We start from the raw sequence: 25,073 nt of genomic DNA on the forward strand, positions 1-25,073 counted from the left end.
CAATCTTATATTATTTCCCTGAGAGTATTAACCAGATATGGATCTGAAAGCATTGAGGGGCAGCTTTTTGTTGTCCATTCTCGGCACATAAAATCTGATCAAAGCTGGCTCGGAGGACCTTATTAAGGCTTTTGCTCTTTTCTCTCATCATCCCATTTTTTACCCAGAATCCCCATAGTGCACACAAAATTGACTAGAATAGAGAGGACCAATGCAATTGAGGAAACGGGGATACGTATAGAAATACTGTAGCAAATAATTCAGGAGGTTGGAAGGGAAGACCCTCCGTGTTTGTTCATGTTTTCATGTAGAAGCGCTTTTGTTGTGATGGTTAATCTAAGTGTTTCTTGGAACTATCAAAAGCAGGGAACGTCCTCTGCAGCGTACGCCATGCCGTCTAATCTTACTGGACTGAGAACCCAATATTTTTTCACTTTATCATCAAAAAGCATCAATGGTATCAACAAAGCCACAGCCAGAGCCACAGGTTTCACTTCGGGGGTTACCAATCTCAGCGGCTGTGGCTGAGTGAGTGTGAACTTCTCAAGCCAGAGTAAAGATATATTTGAAAGTGGAACCCTTTTTTTTTCCTGTCTACTGCCCCTTCACTCATGTAGATATCTGTATTCTGGAGTGTTATTCTGTAGTATTTGAGATCATATCTACAGATGAAAGAGCAACAAACTTCCTTGAACTATATGTGTATCATCAATTTCCACTTTTTTTATTGGTTTTAACACACAATGATGGTTACCTGCAGGTTCACGACCAAACTCAAGAATCACTACAAACAATTCTCTTACTTGCTTCCTGACTGAAGCTGAGGAAATGTCATGTAATCTAGAAAGTTACTAAGCCAGTAGAGGCGTGTAATGAAAGGATTTGAGGACACGATACATATCACGTATTATATATATATAGTCGATATTGGGATACTGTAGGAACAATAATATATTTGTAGTTTTGCACAAGTAGTTTTTTTTTTGATTTAACAAGAAGAAGCTGTCTCGCCTGAAGTTAATACAAAACTCTGCAGCGAGAATTCTGACCTGCTCTAGTAGAAGAACTCACATTTCTCCGATCCTTAAAACTCTGCACTGGCTTCCAGTTTCTTTGAGGATCAATTTCAAAATTCCTGTTCTTACTTTCAGATCTATTCATGGTCAGGCTCCTCCTTACATCACTGATCTGATCCAGCCTTATACTCCAGCTCGGGCTCTGAGGTCTGTGGATCAGAATCTACTGTTGGTTCCTGAACATGGTTCAGGACCAGAGGAGAGAAAACGTTCCAGACTGTTGCTCCTAAGCTTTGGAATGATCTTCTTCTCCCTCTGTGTTTGATGATCTACTGACTCCTTCAAGAAACATCTTAAGACATTTTTATTTGTTCAGGCCTTGATTTGCTGGAACTCCTGTGTTTTTTTCTCTGTGTTATCTTAACCTTTTTATTATATATTTTATTTAATATTGTTTTGATTGTTTAAGTGCTTTGAGACCCTGGTCTGGAAAAGCGGTCTACAAATATAAATGACTTACTTACTTGACTCTGCAATCAGATGTTTGGTAAACTTTTAAGCTGATGAAAGCGAAACCCTCCAAAGAGCGCACGAGCAAAACCGCCAGTTGACCTTTGACATCTTATCGTTTAATGTTCATATTGCGCCTCAGATTCGTCACACTTGCATATTTTTCCTCCGGCTGTACAAGACCGCCATCTGCCCCGTGATTTATCTCACGTTCAGCACTTTAGCCCGGTGTTTGCACATAGAGACGTTTTCCGAAAGGCCACCGTCCTCCGTCCATGTGTGCAGTAATGTTGCTTCGCACAACCGTCCCCATTCGTCAGTGTCGGCCGCGGTTTTCAAGCAAAACTGTGACGACCCCATTTGTTACAGCACCTACTCCGTCTTTGTGTAGACGTTTACAGCGAGTACCAGCATGCACCGTCGAGCGCCGTCATCGAGGCAACGCAGCTTCTCTGTCTGTCCCATCGACTTCAATCCTCAAAGCAGCTGCTCGGCTTTTTTTGGCGTCGTCTCTTTCTCTGGCCGCGGCTGCCATATTTGAACATTCGTGTGGCGCCGGTACAAGGTTTTCACCTGCTTTATGGAAACGTTACAAATGACCGAGACATCATGGACACAATATTCATCTTTTGTGTGCGCTGGGTTTCATTGTAAATTCCGACGGTCATAAAAGCAACTTCCATTTAAGAATTAATTTAAAATATATTCAGAAGATAATAGTTTTCAGCAAAAGGTTCTGCTGGCTATGAGTGTTTACAGTTTACAGTTTCAAAAGTGTGTTTTAAATAAAATAATTTGATGTTTAATTTAGAATAACATGCATATATATTCACAGCGTTTGTATAATTTTGTGTTGCAATCAAACTTCCCCTGGAAGGCAGAAGTCATTATGTGCTTGATAGCTAAAGGAACTAGAAAATCCTGCAAGAGCCCGGTGATGACTGAGGACGAGAGGATACAGTTGACTCCAACAGCTTTTAAAGCTGATGTTTGGACATATTTTGGTTTTAAAACTAATTAAAGCAACTTTTGTCAAGAGTCATGTGATCTGTAAATTCTGCGACACCAGAGTGAAGTACTCGACAATACTTCAAATATATCCTTGTTACTACAGTACCATGATATATCCCAATATATCACATTTTAATATGAATCCTTCTTCTTCAGATTCTTTCCAATATACAGTTCTACTGGCCTAGTAATTTTCTAAATGATATTACATCTCCTCAGCTTAAAAAGAAAATAAAAATCGAATGTGTGTCAAAAGTACTTAAAAGCACACTCCGTCTTTTAGGATTCACAACTACTAAATTGAGTGATGTACAAATGTTGTCATTGTTACCAAAATATCCGTCCACACTTGTCTATTTTATTTATGTTGATCACTTACGACAGGTGCAGTTTGAAAACTACCAGAAGGCACAAAATCCATCAAGATTTATTTCCCTTTTCCTTAATTTGTTGTCTCTTTGTCCGCTAAAGGCCTGGCACTGAACCATATCTAATCGTGGAGACAGTTATGTGCTCAGAGTTGACCTTATCCAGCGGGTGCATTGTTGGAAAGAGAGAGGGTGACGGCATGGCAGTGGAGAGAGAGACAAAAGCCTGGGAGAGTTCGCTCCCCGTCATTGAGAATGTGCCCGGCTCCACGTAAGGACATGCCTTGATCAATGATGATACATCGCAGGCATGAAGCCATGGCAGGCGCTTCTGACGAGCATCTTCTTCTTTAGAAAGGTCAGCCAAATGTATGGACAAATTATTGCATCAAGGGCCGGTATATGACGTCTCTCTGGGATAACGTCAAACCTGATAATGGGACCTAACTATTATTCTGTAGAGTTACCATTACTCTGATGACATCCTACAACAAGTAGCCAATTTTACAATTAAAAAATCGAATCTAAAACAACACGTGTATCATATTTTTTTATTCATCTTAAAAGGCTGTACTTGACAGGATAGGCTCAGATCTTATGCTTCTGTTTTAACAAAAAGCTGTTTTAATAAAACCATTAAATCCTAATCTTGTGTTTTTCTTTTTTTTTTTAACAGAGTACAGAGACGAGTCCTGCAAGTAGTCTTCAGTCTCTTCCCATCAGCCCTTGCAGTGAGAAGTCCCTTCCATTTAAGGTAATGCAAATGATTGTTTTTTTAATTTGTGTATTTATTTGACGCTTATTATTATTATATAATTGTCAATACATTTGAAGTTGGCAACTGTCAGCTGTATTGTTATTTCTTGACTATAAAGCACACCTGAATATTGGGAAAGAAGTAAATATATTTTTAGTTTTAAAGGGGAAAAAAGTAAGTGCTTATAACACGGCAGTAAAACTGTAAGATGATTAAACAGCATAACAGAACAGTCATTGTTAAGTTCAGGCCATTCATTTTTTATTTCCTATCAAAGCCTTTGTTGTTTCCTGCTATAGCATCTTTTAACCTCAATAAATCTATAGGTTAGTCACATTATTGTATAAGCCCCACTAACGTCCAAAAGTGTGTGGAAAAAATTAGCAATTTAGTCACATATATTAAAGTTTGGAGGAGGAAAACAAATGAGATAAATTGACAGAACATGATAAAGAGATAAATTAAATTAAAAAAATGTTGTGTTCTAGTTTAAGATATATCCTTACAGGTGGAAACATTTTAAAATTTAATCTCAAAACGTAACATTTGATACGATTATAACTGAAGGTTTTAAAGCCATTTTCTAATGTCTTCGGTGTCGGTCCATTGTTGGCCGGTGTGTGTTAGAGACGCACACCTACAACAGGCTCGCTCTGTTGATTCAATTTGTTGTCACTTTGGCTTACAGTGTGTTTATTTGTGAATGACTGTGTGCACTTTCTCCCTGTCCTCTTTATTGACCCACATTGAGTATTACTGGCACCAATGTGGGCTAAAACACAGCTAGAAGTAAGAGGCTTTCACTCAAACTGCGATAAAGAAGGATATGGATGGACAGGCGAGGCGATAGTCAAACCCAACCTACACAAAATGACATTTCCCTCTGTTGCAGTTCCTATTGTTGTTTGACAATTCTACCATAAATAATTGTATTTATATGATGATCTTGAAACATCTGCTACACGGTAATGCATCTGTAAAGCTGCCAACATGATCTATGGCAATAATAAGTTATGCACTTTCCTAAAATAAACTTTGCAACGGGCTTGACAGGTGATGAGAACGTGTTCGCTTCCAATCATGGACTCCAGTCCGGTGGGAAAAGTAGTTGGAAGGGGCAGTGTGAGGGCATTGAAAGGTGGATGAAATGAGGCTGGGCAGGTGTGATGAAACTGTTGAAACTCTGTGAAGACGACCTTGTTTTAATTGGCTGTGATGGAAAGAGCTGTGAGCGGATGAAGATAAAAGTCAGAAACTATAAATGTTCTCCTCACATATCCAGCTCCCAAAGCTGAGGAATGTGAAACTTGTATGAACATGTTGGACGTGTTCAAGAAGCAAGTGGCCGGATGGATAAGATCAATTCGAAGGCGCGAGAAGAGAATTTGTCCTGGCGTTTCTGACAGTGACTCTGTAGGTGTAAAAATAATCTTTGCAAGTCACCTGAGAGACTGCTGCGTGGCAGTGCGCCCCAGTTTAACTCAGTTATGTGACATGGTTTTCACCAGACTCTGCCCTACTTATGGTGTCAAGCTGCCATTTTAACATCGAATAAACCATTATAAAACCTGATTTATGCGTCAGTTTTTGAGAATGAAAACGAAAATTACTTTTGACCGCACAGATGTTCATGTATTTCTGGGTTGTCAACGTCATAACTTTTGAAAGAGTGCATCATTTAATAAATGTGCTTATTATAATTTTTAAATCTCAATGTTTATTCTTCTTACTTTAGATATCGACCACAAAAAAGTACTTACTTTTAGAGCTAAAGTTGGAGCATCTGGGCTTAAAAGCCTGTTTGGTAAAAATGTTTTAACCAAATAATTATCTAGTATCAATTATTTAGTCCATTAAAACCACAACATAACCTTGTGTTTTCAGATCTCTCACCTCTCCTCCACGAAATGTCTTCTCTTTTCTGTCTAGTGTTACCTTTCCTTTTTTTTTTTCCCCCCACCTAAAATCAAAACCCATAATATTGAAATGTGAAGAGGCCCTTTTAACTCTTGAATTATTCATTACATCTTCAGAAAGCCTTTTTGGCTTACTGCTTTAACGCTGGAAAAAAAAAAAAGCAATGGTTTCAAGCATAAAAAAAAGTAGGAAGTTTCGATCAGGACTGAAAAGAACTGTTTGAATAATGATCCGTGACACAGACTGATAAATCTGTTGTTCCACGAGCTTTGACTAAAGGAAGGACATTTTCCCTGTTTAAACGGTCGTTAAAATATTATTTTCTAGTAATTGTGTCACCGAACCTCTGATTTAAAGTCACTTGTACACTTTATTTTTTTGACAGGTTTCAAGGTAAAATCTACCTAAAATAAAGTGCATTTTAATGGAAAACCCACGGCGATTATGTTCACGATCATAAATATGACGGCGAAGCTGCGAAGCATGACCAGCACAGAGACATCTGGTGTTCTCTCGTCCTGGTGTGTTCATGCAGCTCATTTACAACTGCCCGAAGACACACGTGTGCCAGAAATAATCCGAGGCTGACGAATTATTTAATTGTCAAAACACATTTGTTGTTTGTCAGTCACAGACATTCCTTTTTTTTTTTTTTTAGATGTTGTTTGTGTGTGTTTTTGGACGGTTGTTTTGACCTCAATGAAACACTCCTTTAATGATTGAGTTCATTAACCGAACTCCCAACCTGAGGGACATCATCTGATGCGGTTTATTTAAACTATTAACGTCATTGTAAATATGTGGGTTTGGGGGGGAAAAAGTTGAGAAGATGTTAATTAAAAAAAAAGAAGTTTGTGTTTTCTTCTGAAGTCGTGAAGACTGCAGTTTATTTGGTAAATGCAAATGGGAGAAAAGGGGTGTAGTTGTGTGTATGTGCTTCCAACAGGGTGACTTGGAGGGCAGTGTTGATGCAGTTCCCTGTAGTCTCCCTCTGACTCTCTGTCCTTCAGCTAGATGGCTCCCTACGGTTTCAGACCATCATGCTCAGATCATGCTCAGCCTCGGGGCCTCTCCGTCCTGTCCTGCTCTCTATATATCTCTCTCTTCTTTAGTTGCTCCCCTTTTTTTCACAAAGTTATCACCCCCCCCCCTCTCCCCTCCCCTCAGCACTGCCCCTCTTTTTCTGCTCTGGCTCTATGAGCCTTCACCAGGTAATGATGTCTTTTAATTCACAATCTTCTATGCCACCGTCTTCACTCACCCATTTCACTCTCTTGCTTCACACAGATGTTCACTTTTTGGCAACCTGTCCGACCGGTAATTGAGTTGAATACTTTTTGTGATAATGGCGTCATCCTCCTTTACTTTCTTAGGTTTGACCTCCATGTAGATCCAGTGTGTCCACAGGCTCAATCCCTTCTTGAACGATATCAATTGTTAAACTTCTAGTCATTGTTGTAGTGCTCAGTGCTACGGCCTCACAGCAAGAACAGTTGCAGGTTCACTTTCACCTTGAGGCTTCCTTTGTGTGTGGAATTTGTATGTCCTCCCTTCCTGGAACTTACAGAGGTTGACTACAATACTGAATACAAGTGTTCTCCAACCATAGCCATATTTCTATTGTATTGATAAGTGCTGTCTGTAATATGTTTTATTTTTTTTAAAGGACCATATTTTCTCCAAAGTAACAGAAGGTATTTGTCTACTTAAAAAAATAAGCTCATAAACTACTAAATTGAGTATTGTCTAAACAAGAAGGAGCTGTCTCGTCTGCAGTTAATACAAAACTCTTGCAGCGAGAATTCCGAACCGCTCTAGTAGAAGAACTCACATTTCTTTGATCCTTGAAACTCATCACTGGCTGCCAGTTTCTTTCAGGATCAATTAAAAAATTCTGCTTCTTACTTTCAGATCTATTCATGGTCAGACTCCTCCTTACATCAGTGATCTGATCCAGACTTACACCCCAGCTCGGGCTCTGAGGTCTGTGGATCAGAATCTACTGATGGTTCCTGAACACGGTTCAGGACCAGAGGAGAGAAATCCTTCCAGACTGTTGCTCCTAAGCTTTGGAACGATCTTCCTCTCCTTCGGTGTTTGATGGATCTACTGACTGTGTCTACTGTCTGTAAAAACTATGGATTTGACGGCTTTACCAAATTTAAATTTCTCTTTATATCATTTTATACAATTGGGTTTTATACTTTTTAAATCAGACTTGATGTTCCTCATTCACTGAATAAGTAAAGTGTACATGTGTTGCTCTCTTACTTCACATAACATTAGTGATATTCATCAAAAAAAAACTTTTTTTAAGTGGGTAAGAAAATTCTATCCTCTAAATGTTGAATGAGAACCTAAATGGTTGATCGTTCCCTTCATGTTGCAATGAAATATATTTCTAAACAAATGACCGTGTGTGTGTGTCTCCTCTCGTGCTCCTTGGTGGGACAATGTCAAATAATAGTGCTGTTAGTTGCTTCTGGCACACCACCGCAGGACAGGCCAAGTTTATCACAGAGAAAGATTTGCGAGGTGAGGATGAGCACTGCATCATGCACCCAAGGAGAAATGTGCAACATCGGAAACATAGATACACAACAGCAATAAATAAAAGTCACAAAAATGTGTGCATCTCCAGATGACCCTTTGTTGGGGGAAAGAAATACCAAAGACAAACACACACGGTGAACTTTGTTTGTTGGTTTTTGCCCTGCTTATTGCTCCGTCCAGAACCTGGGCCCCGAGATACATCACTGTCTTTGAGAAATGTGTAACCTGGTGCCTTCTACCTTGTGTTCCTTTTGTGCTCAGGATCCAGGCAGAGAAGAGGCTTTGCTGCAGCAGCTGAAAGAGAAAGACGAGTTGATTCTCAGACTCCAGGGTGAACTGGTGAGACGCCTCTGAAACATATCTCTGTCTGTCTCTTTTTTTTTCTTTTTTACCACTGAGTTGCTGTGAAATAGTTCTGGCAGTTGTTGAGGCGAGGAATATAAAACAGGTTTTTGTTTACTAATTGCCTTCGAACAACAAAAGTTTCTTCCTCTACATATTTGTCAGGTAAAGAATATTTTGTCAAGTTCTTGTGTTTATTAAAAGAATAAATGTCTGCATGAAGTAAAAATCTTATGAAGCTGTTCTGAAAGAAAAATGGAATTATGATCATTTTCATTTATTTTAATTCCACAGACTTCACAGATCCTTCTGCAGCTGTTTTTATTTTCTCTTTTAATTAAGGATCAATTCAAAAGAGTTGATTCCACTTATGTGTGGAAAATGTTGTGTAGTCGTCTGGATTACATTGATTTTCCTCTCTTGGTCTCACTTCACAGAAACAAACATAAATTGACAAAACTTTCCCTCGTTACTTGAACGAAAGTGAATAATCTTGCTACTTATGGGTTGTTATGCTACTTGTTGATAATAACAGTGACCAAGGATACGATTCAACGATTTTTCTATTTTCATTTCACTCAAAAAGAAAATAATACTCAATAATAGGTATTACTTAGATAAGTACTTACCAAGTAGTACTGTTTAGGGGTTAGTATTAGCAAGAATGTAACGATACATATCTGGCTACAGGGACAACGATACAGTTTATTGCGATATATCCTGTAGGAACAAGGATATAGTTGTCGTATTGTCAGAGTACAATAGAGTACTTGGACCTCTATTGTACTCGTCTGTGCGTTTCTGTTTGAACAAAACTCTTATAATTGAAATATTAACTTTAGAAAATGTGCTTAAGCCCAGCCACCATTATTACGTGTAATGGACTCCGCCCTCGTAACCTCTCGTTCGCTAAGATTTCAGACGGAGAAGAAATTTATAAAAGTTATAAATTCAAAACATGGTCATGATGAGGAACTTACTGCGTCTTGGAGAGGAAGACTTCAACATTTGAGTTTGTTAAATCTTCGATCAAATGTTGCTTTTTATTTGCTAAAGAGCAATTTGGCCTTCAAACCTAATCAAGACACGAAAAAAAATGGCTGGATTTCGAAATTCGGGTTCTTTTGTGGCAGCGACAGAAATGCTTTTAGTGATATTAAAACATGCTCCATTTTCTGTTTAGTTTTTGACAACACAGCATGATCAAAATTTGACATGTGGATTTTTCTAAAGAAAAACCGACAAGGCAGTAAACATCCAAATAATTTGTTACCTGTTGTTTTTTGCACTGAAATTTTTTTATTAATTTTTCTGGAATTGGAAAAACTGAAGTTTTTTACTATCTTTAATTTTCTTTTTGTTAGAATTGATCTTTTAAAATTCTATGGAAAAAAAAGTTTTGTTCAAGAACCTGTATCGTAGTAAAAGGTATTGCTATCAGTACCAGTAAATGATTGATAACCAGACCTATGAATAACCAATGTCTGTGTCTAAATCTCATTAAAAAACATTAACCTAATAATTTTTAATCATATATATGAAAAAAAAATCAAAATATCTAATAATAAAACAAATAGAGTCAATTATTACTGGACATATTTCTCATTGTAAGTTCTGGGAATTTTCTTTACTTTTCGCACCTGGAACACTTCTAGAAACCAATGTTCCGGGAATAAACAGATGGTTGGATATATTTTAATAAACTTTTAACATACTTCATTTCTTAATTCCAGCTGACAAAAAAACCCTGATTATAATTATGTTTAGACCAAAATAGTATTGAACATCTGAAGCAGGACACAGATCCATTCATTTTGATGTAAACTTACATTATATATATATATTTGTTCTGCTGTTCTGAATGGAAAGGTGGAGGTTTGAGCTGGAGGTCTGTAGAAACCAGACAGAATCCATGTGTGTGGATGAGAGTGATTCAGGAGGAACAGTAGTGGTGATGAGAACAGATGAGCGATCCAGAGTGATGGACAGACGACGAAGGGCGAAGGATGGTGCCGACAGGGTGGACTTTGGAGGAGAATTTCACTTGATTTGTGACAAAAGAGGGAACGGGGGGAAGTTTTATAGAGCAGCAGTGAGACCTGCCAAGATCTAATGATGGCGGACTGTAGAGATGATGGTGGAGGAAGAGTGTTTCATTAGGAATGACCAGTGAAGGCAAGTTAGAAATAACTTATTGAAGGTTTTGAGACAGAGTTGAGGAGCACCAGGACGTTAGAGATGCAGGTTGATAGAGATGGATTTAGGTGGTAACCACCAGGGCCGGGTCTAGACAGGCATGTATGAGGGGGCAGCCACAAATCTTGAGGGGGCATTGTGCTGTTACTTACTTACTTACATGTAAGTTTGAGGGGGCACAACATTTATTTGAGGGGGCCAGGCCCCCTCTTGCCCCTGCCTAGACCCGGCCCTGGTAACCACTGATGGAGACAGAAGAAGAACGAGGGCTGCACGATATTGGAAATATGTGCAATATTCGATATTGGTGTCTTGAAGTATGATATTGATATTAATGCGATATTTTTTGTTTCACCTGAAAATGTAGCCACGCGCACACTTAGCCGCGCACACAAAACAGTTTATAAAGGACCTGATGCTAACGACTTAGCTCATTAGCATACGGCAAAGACGGACAGGTTTACACTTGTTTTGAAGTTCCGCGATCTTATAAGAACTCGGAAAACAACTGAGACGAGATTAAAAGTTCTTACAAAATATGTTGCTTTACCAAAAGGGGGTTGGAAGAGATGAGTGACTGGATCACTCACGATTAAGTAGCGCTCATAAGTTAGTCTTACTTCCGTGTGTATACTTCCAGGAAGACGCGTTGCCATAGCAACCGAGCCTAGCAAGCGGGGACGTAAACAACAACGAGACATAGAAGTACAATTTGACAACTTAACAGAACGTGACACTGATAGGTCAAACTGGTATTTAAGAAATGCTTGATTTATACAATAAAATATTATAAATTATCGCACAAGTTTTCGTACGTGCCAATATCGTGATATCAATATTTTATCAATATATCGTGCAGCCTTAAGAAGAAAGTTCTATGATCTCTACTTAATTTATTTGTAAACAGTTTTGGGTTGTTTTTTTTTTTTACAGTGAGATAAAAACCCATGTAGAAGTTTTGGGCTTTACTTGTGTTGCTCGGGTAACATAATGCATTAGTTGTTGTGTTTCCTGATCTGTATTCAGTTCAATTTCATTCTCTCCGGTGTTTTCTTTCTTTCTTTATTTCGTCTGACAAGTTTTGTTCACAACAGAGTTTTCTCTGTTCTGTAGTATTTCCTCTATGCTGACTAAAAAGAGGTCTTTTTCTAGAACCTGATATTATCTAATTAATTATGACTTCAATATAAGTATATTTTATATTATTTGTTTGCCGCGAGTCCTAAATAACCAATGCAAATAAAATATTAAAATATTACATTTACTGGCATTTACTAAATGCCACAATTTGTCCACCACACGCCACAAAGCGGCTGTTTTGTTGTTGTCTATCAAATTTGATTTCAATAATATTGTAACCAGGATTTGTTTTGTTTTATCTGAAACGTTAATTATTTTCTTCCCCTCCTTAATGGAGACAGACTTGTCAAGATGCTGGACATGGTCTGTTATCGGACTTATTCAGATTCCCCGTCACACAGCCTGTCAACGTTTAATTACCTCCCGGTGTACACCTAGTGTCGTTCAAGTGTCTGAGCGGAGGCTGCTCGACAAAGGTCATCCTGTCAATAACAAGAATGGACCTCGTGCATGTTAGTAGAGAGACGACTGGTCTCTTCGCCTTTTTCAGTTTACGGGGAAACTTTTCCTACCGCAGCGAAGGCAAAGCGTGTCATTTTGAAGAACAGAACAGATTATACTCACTCTCCTCACTTTACCTCTATCGCTAAATCTGCCAAGGAAAAGCAATTAATTATCTAAGAGAGGGAACTGCTTGTTGGCTGGCCATCACGAGCTGTCACTTTTACGAGTTTTCACCTCATTTCGCTGATGCATTTGGTAAAGCATTCCTTCACCATTTGCAGTGTTGGAAAAATATAGCTCTTAAAAGTAAGAATTGCACCAATGGGTTACTAGAGATTTGTATCATTTGATTAGTGGGAGAAGTGGGCATTACTTGAGCATAATCACTTATATAACAAACAGTAAAGTTGCTCACCTGTAGGTAGTTTAATTTTTATGGCACTCTTAACTCAGCTGAGCCGCACAAACAGGGAAATGATCGCTGCAGAGTCCAGGAGATGGTGTCGACACTGCTTTACATTTTAAAATGGATGGTTATCTTTTTGGAAAGAGAACAAGTTTATACGTTCACAGGACCACACACAGCTGCCAACTATCGAATCTGCATGTCTTTACTGATAAAGAAGGTTTTTTTTATTTTGGGTGAACTAATCCTTTAATTTTCTTTAATTTTCTACTCACCCTCATGTCGACTGATTATTTTCAAACGAATCCATTGCTTTTTAGAGTTATAGGAAAAAATGTTTTTTTATCTTAATGCACCGACTGGAGGTACTTTTTTAAAATCTCATCTTTCTCAAAAAAGACACTTAAAAACATTGAAATTACTCAATACTGTTCGTCTGTAACGTCCATCTTGTAGTTTCCGAAAAAACTTAAATCAGTCTATATTTTAAACTTGTTTTTAGTGGTAGCCAAAAGTCTTGTGCACTGATACTTTCAATTGGTTTGAATGAGAAAATATGTCAAAGAGACTGATAACTTCTGCTTCAATCAAACTTAAAATAAACAGATTTATTTAGTTTTTAGGGAACAATTTATCATGTCAAGGCTTCAATACACGATGGACGTTACAGTCAAGCATTATGGAGGTATTTGGATGTTTTTCAGTGTGTAATTCTGGACAATGATAAAGACAACTGAGCTCCAGTCGCTACATTATGTGTATATATATATATATACATATATATATATTTATATAGGTGTATGTCAGGTTAATGCATAGTGCAACACGAAAGTTAATTTTCATGAACCTTTTCGTAATTTAAGGTATTTATTTGAATTCAACAGAACAAACTTTGTGTTAACAACACATTTGTGCTAATATCCATGAAAGACACACTTTAAAATATGCATCAATTATTTTTGCCGCTTTATACCTTAATCATATTATTTTCCACTGTAAATAAATCAACAACTGTCAGGTATTTAACTCAATAGTTTTGTAGGTACTTTAAAGACACTGTCACCACTTAGGAAAAGGTACATTTCATTCTCCTTGTGTTAAAAAATTCTAATTGAAGTCAATTAAAGCCTCAATGTTTCATAGCAGCAAAGTGTCTTACGGTAAGCAGCGTAGGACAATCCTGTCAGAATGATTGCTTGCGTCGCAGTAAAAAGGCGCCATCAAAAGAGAAAATAGGGTCTCGTTATTTAGAGGACATTCAGTCTCTCTCTCTTTTTGTTGAAAATATTCCCCGTCAGGTTTGCACAGAAGTCTGCAGTTTTCCTGGTCAGGGTAAAAATGCCTGTGTTTTGAAGTGAAAGGTTAAACTACTTTTTCTCTCACAACCTCTGTTATGAATCTGACGGGGGAGAACTATTAATTATCTCCTAGGAGAACCTTACGGTGAGCTGACCAACTCTAGCCTTTTTATGGTTGTTTCTTCGCCGCAGCACAGCACCTGCGATTCATAGTTGCAAGACCTTTTGCTGCAAAAGCCGCATGAAAAGGGGAACGCGGTAAAATACTGTTAATGTTTGTGTGGATAAAAGTCATTGATGTCTAAACTGGGCCGGGGTTTACTGTAGAGGTATGTGTTTTTGATGTTGGAAGTTTTTTTTTTTTTTTTTCATCCCCCTGACTGATTGTGTTTAATTTGTATGCAGGAGAGTGCCAAAGCTGCCCTCAAGATAAGAGACTGCCAAATGACTGACCGCACAACACAGACGGAACACCTGGGGCAAGAGGTGAGATCGCACAGCGCTAAATGAGGCTCGGTTTAAAAGAGAACTCACGGCCCATTTCTCTTCGCTCTGTCTCGCTGAACTGTTGATACCTTTTTGGTACATTTATGAAGCTCTAAACTCCACTTTCTTCCTCCTAAACTTTTTTTTTTTTTTTACTGGACAAATTCTCTCCGGCTATTAAACGGGTTATTTAGTCTAATAGCTGCTCTTCCTTTTTGGGTTCTATGATGTGTTTATTCGGCGCCACCTACCTGTCCGACGGCCCCGGCTGGCATGACCTCTTTCTGTTTCCACATGGTTGTTCCGCACTGAAAAAAGAGGAGCAGCACTTTGCTTTATTGTGATGAAGCACTTTGTTCTCTTTTCATCTGCATCAAACGTACGACCATTAGTCTCTTAAAGTTTGCACAAGAGGTCATGTTTTTTCATGAGCTTGTCATTAAAACTTCAACCATACATTTCTACACACGGATTCCATCAAAGTGCTAATGGTGTTTTTTTTTTGGACTGTTTAATAGTAACATGTCGTACCAGCTCCTGATTTTTAAATGTTCGCTGTCGCATTATCGTCATCGTACTCGCTACATCCTCCCAGACCAGACTGACGGATGTGTTTAAAGAAATTTTAAGATTATGTGCTTTGAATTTGGGCTTTGTTCGTTCCACGATTAACAAAAAAAAAAGCCAATAGAATTGAAGTGTAAAAGCAGTGCTGATGGCAGAGAAGACGGTTAATAGACTGAATAGAACAGCCAGACACGCACAAGCTTATTGTCAATAAACTATGGGGTGGAAGACAGTAATTCATCATCCTTTTTTTTCACTGTCCCCCTTCACTTTGATAAATATGGTGAGGAAAAAGAAAAGGGAAATTCATGCCAAACCTTTACAATATATTTTCATCTTTATTAAATCTGCACCTCCAACGGCAGTGATTTAAAAGGGTTCACTTTTGTAACGTGGAAGTTGATGAGGAGTTGAGGATTGTTGAAAGTCTGCAGAAGTGTATTCATGGGCATTTGTCCAGCGCCTGTGTCGATTTACAAATGACTGTTTGTTATTTTGTGTGAAAAACAGTGAGTGTAAAACAATTCTGCCAATCTGCTGAAACTTTGTAGGGACTTGAAAATTCCCTCTGCATCAGGCCAAGAATGTAGCTATGCAGATGTAATTTGTTTCATGTTCCCATGATGCCCTCTGAACGGTAGAAGGCAAAAAAACTTACACAACCTATGAATAAAAGGGTAAACTCTATGTGAACACAGTGGCTCAGAAAACACAAAGCTGATGCTGCTGTTTGAAAAAGGAAATGGAAATATTTTCAACTTATTTTTCAACTGAATCTCAGAAACAGAGTTTTCACATGAAGGTAGGTTTTTAGAATTTATTCACTTTTGGCTTTTTTTGCAGTGTTAAAAAAAAAAGGCGACAATCACACATTTGGATATGGAGATTTGCCAGGCCTCACTATTTACCAGTTGTTTTCCACATAATAGAAGAAAAAGTATGTTGAAAAAGCATGTGAGAAAATGTTTTCCATTGTACTCGAATTAAACACTTTATCATTTAATTTATTAAAAAAGAAAAGGAGAATTTTTCTTTCTAGTAGGTGTATATTTGTAACTTAATGTACATTGAAGTTATTGGTATGATTTACCTGAGCGATCCTAGTACCCCAAGTAGTTAATATTTGCATTAAATTGTTTATTCGTGTGGCTAAAAGTACCGGCAACATTTATAGTTGATACTTGTAATAACACCATTAAAAACGGTGTAATACCTCGCGGTGTCAGCCATTGTAAGGCGAGTACCTACCACACTATTGAGTGGTCCATATGTCCTCTTGAGAAGATGGGCTTCTTAATTATAGGGGCAGCTGTCTGCCCGCTAGCATGTCAAGCTAACTGCACAGGTGACTGGACACAGTCGTGGCTTACAGCATGCTCGGCCTCATTTTAGCCTCCTCACGTGTGTGTGTGTGTGTGTGTGTGAGAGAGAACGAGGGCTGCGTGGCGAGGCGAGCTTGTCTATGTAGGTTAGGTACCAGACTGCATTTAGCACAGTTGGCTAGCAACCAAAAGCGTCTTTGTAAGTGAGCCAGTTTTAATGTTTTCTATTACTCCAGAAAGTCATCATCCCACTCTCGGCACTTATGGGCACATGTTTTTCTTCTCTCTTCCTTTTTTTTTTTCTTCTTGCGTGTAATTCTCACAATCTTATTCACCTGTTTTCAAAGGTACTGTTTGCCCTGTTCGCCTTCTTCTTCTTCTTCTTCTTCTTCACCTCCCCTGTTGCTGAGGTATCCAGGCCTTTAGGAATCCTATAGGGATTCCACTGCCCTGGATTCCACAGTTAGGACTTTACTTTACCTAGTAGTTCGGTGGAACTTCGATGAAGATCATTTTTCAAAAAGATATCCTTTTCTTTAGAGGTACTGAGATGGACAATACTTTAAGGGAACTACTTAATAATTACTGAAACAAGTCTTGATCATGACTTTGAAAACAAGAGTTCATCTATAAGTATAAGTATCATCTATAATCAGAATGAAAAAATCCAAGAAAACTGCATTTATTTTAATGTTCTTGCAGTCATGAGGAAAGTAAACCTAAATGTAAGTAAGTAAGTAAGTAATATTTATTTATATAGCGCTTTTCGAGACCAGAGTCACAAAGCGCTTAAACAATCAAAACAATACTCAAAAAAGTACATACTTTAAAGATCAAGATAATACTGAGAACAACACAGGAGTTCGAGAAATTCAAGGAAAAGCCTGAACAAATAGAAACGTCTTAAGATGTTTCTTAAAGGAGTCAGTAGATCCATCAAGCGCAAAGAGAGAGGAAGATCGTTCCAAAGCTTAGGAGCAACAGCCTGAAAAGATTTCTCTCCTCTGGTTCTGAGCCGTGTGCGTATATGTATATGGTTGAGATGTGTTAAAACGTTGGTTCTTTATTGACAATTATTCATAAATTACCCATAAACAAAGGTATTCAGTGGCTAAATTTATCAAACGATGATATTTGTATTGTTCATCACAAAGACAATTGAAAATTGATGAAAGTTAATCATGTCTCATTGCAAGATTGTGTTAATAACTTTGTTTTATTTAAGTGTTTAAATTAGACTTAAACCAAGTGTTTAAGTTTAAATGATGGTAAACTAACTGCTAACAACCCCCTGAGACAAGACAAATATATTTTAAAGTATCAGAATTGTATCATGATGTTGAAATACTGCACCTCATATACATAAAGCTTAATTGATTTTGCAGAAATGTCCTTAACAAGTAAAAACATTACATTAAAACCAGGAGTGAATTCGATTACTTTGGAACTTTTAATCTATGTTACCTTGGAAACATATGTTTCACTCATTTTCGGATAAAAAAAGTCTACAAATTTTAATCAACATTTAACAATTGTTCAAACAACTGATCTTAATATTGAAAAGTTATTTTAATTTGTTTTGTGTTTAGAAAGGGTCTTTAGTTTCTTTCTCTATTTTACATAAGGGAGGGATTTTCATAACCTTCCATGTGGGCCTGTGCCAGCCATCTGTGGAAGGTGAAAAGTTTATATTATCAAAAGTCAAATAAATACAGATTGAAAGGCGCAACTGACCCAATTTTTTTTAGAACGTAGGCATCGAGGAAACGGCGGCGAGTTAAAGAAAGGAAAAGGCGAGAAGATTTCTTATATCCCGCAGAGACTCTTTAGAGCTCGAGGTATGGTGGCTGTTTGAAAGTTTTTTTTAAGAGGGGATTGAATAGATTGAAATTGCTTTCTTTCAGCAAGTTAATTTCATGGGCTTTCTTAAAAGGACAGTTTTATGGGGAGGAATCAGAAGCTCTCGATGGTTAGTGCATTCTTATTGCCTTTTTTGCTTTGCCCTCTCTTTTTCACTCTTCCATTATCCGTGGATGCCTGAATGTTTTGTGACTCCGTCTGTGCCACACCTCACTTTGTGCCAGTTTTTTATTCTCCCGAAATACTAGAAGACAAATATGTGCAAAACACACCGGAGAACATGTTTTTTTTTTCTATTTTACAATAATTATTTCGTGTTAGGTTGAAAATACCTTCACTTACCAGATGCAACAATCACTCGCTTTGTTTTTTTTCCGATTGTGACTTGAACACTGTTTCACAAATCTTCTTGATCAAAACACTACGGGTGTCGCTGTAACAATCGTGGAGTCGAGTGAAAATTGTTTACGGACACCTTTAAAAAAAAAAAAAAAAAGAAAAATTATACATCAGGATGACAAAGAAGCCAAATTACTTCTCTGCGGCATCACACGGATCTAAGAGACATTTGATTATAGGAAGAGAAAAAACATGATTTCATTTTTGTGGTTTTCCGGATAACCATCTGGATCTTTTGAAAAGGTTTGTCACCGTCTGTGGTGAAGAGAAGGGGATGCAGTGTGAGCGTTCCTACTGTGAAAGTTGTCGGTACAGAGTACTAACTTAAAGCATTTTTCTTTCAAACATTTCCTTTTATACGTCTTTTTGATTGGGCATAATGTGTGGTTGACTTGACTGACAAGTGTCTCAACTTGAGTGACTCCTTGTCTGGAATATGGCTGAACCGTAAGACGGTATTTTTCGAAGCAAATTTTCTTCGAAACAGTGGATCAGTTAACAGATGGTTGACTCCGACGACACTTCGTCCATAAATGCCTGCGGTTTTGTTGAGCTTCTTACTTTTAACCCTATTTCAAATTCTGAGAAAAATCATCCTACAGGTGAGACAAGTGTGAGGGAAACAATATTGAGTGTAAACACTAAATTCATAAATGTAGCTATAAGACGATATTTGGATCCACATTCAACACCTGTGAACAGGTAGACTAAGCATCGATTTGTTGTTCTGTATGGCTTTGTTCTTCCCATGTTCCCTAACAACCATATTGATCTAAGGTGTCACTGGAAAAAAAAAAAAGGAGACTTCGTTTCTTTCCAGTCGCCTCTCATTATCCCTCCATGTGACGCTGACACAATTCATGTTTTGTACAGCGGAGAGACCCCCATAACGAAGGTAGGTGCCAGTGGACCTCCTTTTTGGCCCAGGAGGCCTGGATCAATCCGTGTGATGAAACAACAAGAAAAAACTCCTGTGAGCTTGCATCATGGTGTTCTGGCCAATTTAAGAAGGGAGGGTGGACGGACTAGCGCTGATGGCGGCTATGTAGGTCTCCGCCTCCTATTCCTGTAATCTAGATCAAGAACAGACAAGGGCCTTTTCTGAGTAATGGCACTGCTATGGATAGAAATATGAAAGAGGAAGAGGTGGAGGGTTAGTCAGAGAGAACAGGAACAGCAGTCCATGTGCCCCATTTTGTGATCCCTTACATTTCTGTTTTCTCCTCTCACATGATTTTCTTCGGCGACAGCTCGTCATTTATATCCTCAGATCTTCATTTTTGAGGATTTTTTTTGGACTTCCCGAAAGTGTCGCTCCGCTAATGGATGCTGTGTGACGGATATTTTGCTGTTGATTCATTTCATTCTAGGAAACTATTATAAAAATTCTGGTTTCATTCCTTCTATTAGTAAGTAAAGATGGGTTATGGCATTGTGCCCAACGGATCTTTATCACAACATGAATTCATTAATAACCTATTTACTGCTATTTTCTCTTGTCTTGCTTTGGCACATGGTTCATTAGTAACTTTTTATTTTTTATTATTTGTGCGTTTCCTCCACGAAAGCCGAGAGATTTCGGTGATGAATGTTCCCCGGCTGGAACGAGTCGTGCCAGAGGTTGATTTATGAGTGTCAGGGACTATTTTGAATATTGCTTACTCATCTCCATCCAACAAACAATCCCTCTTTGTCCACCCCCCTTTTCCCCGTTTTGGTTTTCTCTTTGTGTCAACATATCTTCTGTTTCCAGGGCGTCAGGGCGCACGGGAGCGCCACTTTGTCGTCAAGGAGACAGCTGAGTGAGTGTCTCTGTTCTAATAACCCCTGACTGGACGTGACTGTCTTGTAGTGCTACCTAATTGCACTGTGCTAGCGAATCTAACAGGGGGTCTTTGTACTGAGGATTCTGGCAATCATAACCTACTCCATAGGGAGTTTTTCTTTATCATTGATCTGCTCTTGTTTTACTTGACAAATATGTCAAAAGCGAGTGAGGTTTTTTCACAAGTCGAACCCAACGTCCATTAACCGCTAAACTATAGCAATAGTCGTGACATGTATAGCCACATTTCTATTAATGTTTCTGCAAATGACCTGCAAAAGCTCCAGCCTTTTCAAAACGGCCCCAATTGTTTTCTCTACATGAATTGACTTCCATTGTTAGGCCTTAAAAGCTATAATTGCATTTCCTGATGTTGCACAAACACCACATTAAGTTGAGCTCTAAATAATGGATGGATTGTTGGGGAGCGATACACATTTATATCATGAATCTATAGATGATTTCCAGGGCATTCTTTTGTCATGTAAAACAATTGCAGATCCAAGATTGATTTCTATTTAGGTGCCCAGTATGGAGGCCCGCTGTGAGAGGAATGCCACCTGCACTTCCTTGTCCCACGATACACCTAGACAAGAAATCCTGCCTGACTTTTATTTCCCCCCCCAAAAAAGTCTGGTGATCGAATGATCCTTGTCTCAATATTTACGGGTTTAATTTGCAAGGGTCTTTAGAAGCTTCATTCGCAGTGTGATTGGTGATGCGTAAAAGTACAGCCAAAATCAACTTGAGCCAAAGAACAAAACGTTGTGAATGATTCAGTTTTGCCTTTTGAGCCAGAGTATCCTGTTTAAAAATAGTTTATAGCTTTAAAATGAAAAGTATCTCTAGTTTGTAATTTATTTATTTTTTTTACACGGAAGGAGCTTTAGTCATTCAAAGTCTTATTTAAGTTTAGTTTTTTACTTTACATTGTAGGTATAGATACACAGTGTGCTATACTTATCATATTTTTAGTGTATCGAAATGGAAATTCAAATTACAATTATAGACGGTACAACAGAGACGAATGTTGCTTGAGTCAAATCTGAAAATCTAGTAATACTTGGAATGTAATTTGTCGCACAGAGCAGCGAAAATAACTTTTTACATCAACAAATTGATTGAGATAATACCAGAAATAAATAAAATGAAAATAAAAAGATATTGAAAACATTTCTTCCATCAGAATTCTTTCTCACCTGCAGTATGTACATGATACTCTATGTTCTTCTTCTTATTTTATTTTGATTTATTTTTTATGAAAAATTGCTGTATTTTCTGTGGCCATTTGGAAAAAAACAATTTCAGGAGACCTCATGAGGGATCAATAAAGTTTTACCTTACCTTACCTTATTCCAAAATAAAGTTTTGATAGTTTAACTTAGTTTAACTAGTTCAAGCCGATTGGTTTTGAATGATTTCAAGCAGGTCAAATAAAGTGGAAATGTTACATTAAATATTTGCTTTTTAGTTAGATACCTTTTAAATCTGTAGCTCAACTTTTTATTCCAATAAAAGTCATTGTTTCAAGTCATCGACTTTTACAATGAAATATGACATAGCATGGGAAAAAAGTCTCCCTTCAATCTCTATTCCCTCTTCCCCTTCCTCCCGTGGGTTATCAGAGACTGCTGACAGTGTGCATGCTTAAAGGTTAAAAGCACCCTCATGTAAAAACCTTCCCCTCCCACCTGATGTCCGTGTGAAAACCAAACTCCTGCCTGCCATATCGCTGTGATCGAAAATCCCCGTCCGTCACATTAGATGCTTTGATTGTGTCCTGTGAAGTGTTCAAAGTGAGCTCGTCCTTTTTTTCTTTCTATCCACACAAGATATACTCACTCATGACCAACAACCAAAATAGGTCAATGCGATCGACTGGTAAAGACGGTTATTGATAACCAAATGATTAGGTATTTTATGCAGTTTGAAGGTTTTTTACATTCGGTAATGGATCACACATAAGGACGTTATGTTCGGTACTGATAATGCAGTAAGTGGTGAAGTGATTGTGATAAACGGTTGATACAAGAACTTCATTCAATCTAAAGAAAAATGTATCCACTTGGCGACAATTAAAATGCTCTTGAGCAATTCCGTTAATCAAAGGATTTTCACAAAGCCCTTTTGTTATATGTTTATAAAAAGCCAGAGAAGAAAAAACGTAGAATTACATTTTGAGAATTTTCTTGTGTATTTCTTTAATATAGTGAATTTCTGAAGAGTATTCTTGCCTTTACTGCCCTTTCTATCTCCACTCAGTTTTTCTAGTGCTGCATTGACAACAGTTTTGACTCATAATAACTGCACTTATCACCTGTTGATCATAATGGTTACCTTCACAAACTAGCGCTGTATTTTTGGACACATAAATTCAAATACGAAAAACACTTCTCAAACACAATAATATAAAGTACTTTCCTACCTATGTTACAGCAAAATACATGGTGATTTCTCTTACTTCCGGGCTAATCATATTCCTTTCCTTTGTTCCTCACATTTTATTCAGTTTATATACTTATTGAAAATGCTTTCTTTGGACGTTCAGGGAACCAACAATGGCCGAAAAGCAATAGAGCCTTTAAAAGAAAAGCCCCGAGCATTGAAATATATATGGTGTTGAAATACTGGACTAATGATCCGTCTGCTGGTCCTGAATCAGTTTAGCTACAGAAAGAGGTAAATGGATTTATATATGTGACATTTCTGATTAATCACTTTCAGGCAGTTTAAAAATGGCAGAAGTTATAATACATTTTATTTGATAACCGCCTTCCACAGCGCTCAAGGACATCGTATATGACACCATTTTTTTTTTCCTCCACTTTTGCCCGTTTTAGTGTGTCCTCTACACGAGAATGAGAGAGAAGGTTTTGCGAGCGAGTGCGATACGTTTCCAGCTGGAGACCACTTATACAATGACAATTGTGGAGGTGGAGGTAATCAGGTGGCCCCGGCACTACTCCGAGAGGATGTGGAGGCCAAATCCACACGCCGTGTCACCTCCGATTGGAAGCCGAGTGCGCTGCCCTCGTCGTGTTAGCCTGTCCATTAATATGCGAGCGTGAGGGGAGGTACAAAATCCAACCCTCTCATATTCCAGCCTGAAAACCCCCCCGAGCACCACTCGTGGTGCCACTTAATTACAGACCAAAACTCTCCACCAGACACGTTCACATGGTGCGAACATGGTTGATTCACGCTAACAAGGAAGCTCCCGTCTTCAAAGTCCGACCACCGGGAGCGTCTTTTGTGAGAATCTTCTCTCGGGTCTTTTTTTCAAAGGAAAAAAAAAAAACGACACGGGGCTTAAAAAGCGATGGATGTTGAGTCAAAGGACTTCACTGAAGCGCTATAGAAGTTGCGTTTTATTTACTACTCGAGTTGTGTTGGGAATGCGGTTGTTTGAAATATGTAATTGCACAGAAGGTGTTAGGGTTAGGGTTAGGGGTTAGGGGTTAGGGTTAGGGTTAGGGTGTGCAGAAATTTTTATCGCTCAGATTTTACCCGCTCTGTTTAGAGTTGTACTTCTTAGCAACTCAACACTGAATACTGTATGAAGAATTATTTTAACAGAAAAAAGAGACAGTTATTCTTTAATCTTTTTAGTGTTTGTTGATACATACATCATGATTGATCATGTGATTAACTCATCGTAACAATCACTATCCAATTTTAAGTCATAAAGTCTCAAATGTACTTTTGTCCTTTAGATTTTATTCCAAGCAATTATAATTCTTCAGGGGCCACATTAAATTCTGTGAATGTTGTTAGGGGCCGTCAAGCAAAAAGAAAAACGAGAAAATCCCCTTTAAAAAAGTTTGTCATAAGACCGTGACATTTATCAAGCTTAATAAGCGGCAATTTTATTCTTGTATATATGATTTTTTTTTTCAAAACATTTCTTCAACTAACTTAAGAAAAATGTGTTGAGGGATTAATATATACTCGAAAAAATTACACACAAGAAAGTAGGGAAAAAAGGGAATAAAATGTAAATGAATAATGAATACAAAATACATGTTTTAATGCATTAAAACCTTATAACCTTATTTATACATGATCATACTTTGACATTACGAGGGCCGCGTAAATACAGTCAAAGGGCCGCACTTTGCCCAGGTCTGATCTAACTGAAACTTGACAGTTTTTAACCATCATGGTTTTAATTTTGAGTTTTTATAACCATTTTTTTTGCTTTAACGGTTCACTTCTCTATGGTAAGACAGACAAGGACCTGAAACGATTTGCCTCAAGTGATCCCAAATGTTTTTTTTCCAGGAACTTTCAATCCAAACTCCAGGTAAAGCCGATGCTTGTTTGAGTAAACATATCAGTCCAAATTAATTAAAGTCCACCAGCAACAGATGCAGTCCGGAACGGAAATTAATAAAGGTCTGTCCTCATAAGCCGGGGGTCAACTTATTAGAACCGGTCGAGCCAAAAGATGGATGGAAAATAATTGAAATGATTAGTTATTGGGGAAAAAAGTACTTACTTCTACCCTGACACGGGTTATTTAAGTTTTTTAAAATGACTTTTGTGTCACTGTTTTACTTTTGTTTAATTTTCTCTCTCTCTTGTGACCTTTTTAATGGATGTATCAGCATTGCCAGCATCACTTATGGTAGAAAGAAAGTGGTACATTGTAGGACA

At 37.9% G+C, this 25,073-nt stretch overlaps 1 protein-coding gene across 2 annotated transcripts in view; it reads left to right on the forward strand.

The window, feature by feature from the left end:
• Positions 1-25,073, forward strand: part of ccser1 (coiled-coil serine-rich protein 1) — a 112,478-nt gene that overhangs the window by 42,052 nt on the left and 45,353 nt on the right. Inside the window, exons 8-11 of one of the 2 annotated variants that reach the window (XM_087792512.1) lie at positions 3,582-3,659; positions 8,394-8,471; positions 14,364-14,444; positions 20,346-20,394. In XM_087792512.1, coding sequence (XP_087648638.1) covers positions 3,582-3,659; positions 8,394-8,471; positions 14,364-14,444; positions 20,346-20,394 — 286 coding nt within the window. The remainder of the gene's footprint in view (positions 1-3,581; positions 3,660-8,393; positions 8,472-14,363; positions 14,445-20,345; positions 20,395-25,073) is intronic. The other variant, XM_087792504.1, reaches the window with a different exon arrangement.

This window comes from Callionymus lyra, chromosome 1 (genome assembly GCF_982586985.1).
Source record: "Callionymus lyra chromosome 1, fCalLyr1.hap1.1, whole genome shotgun sequence".
NCBI lineage: Eukaryota > Metazoa > Chordata > Actinopteri > Syngnathiformes > Callionymidae > Callionymus > Callionymus lyra.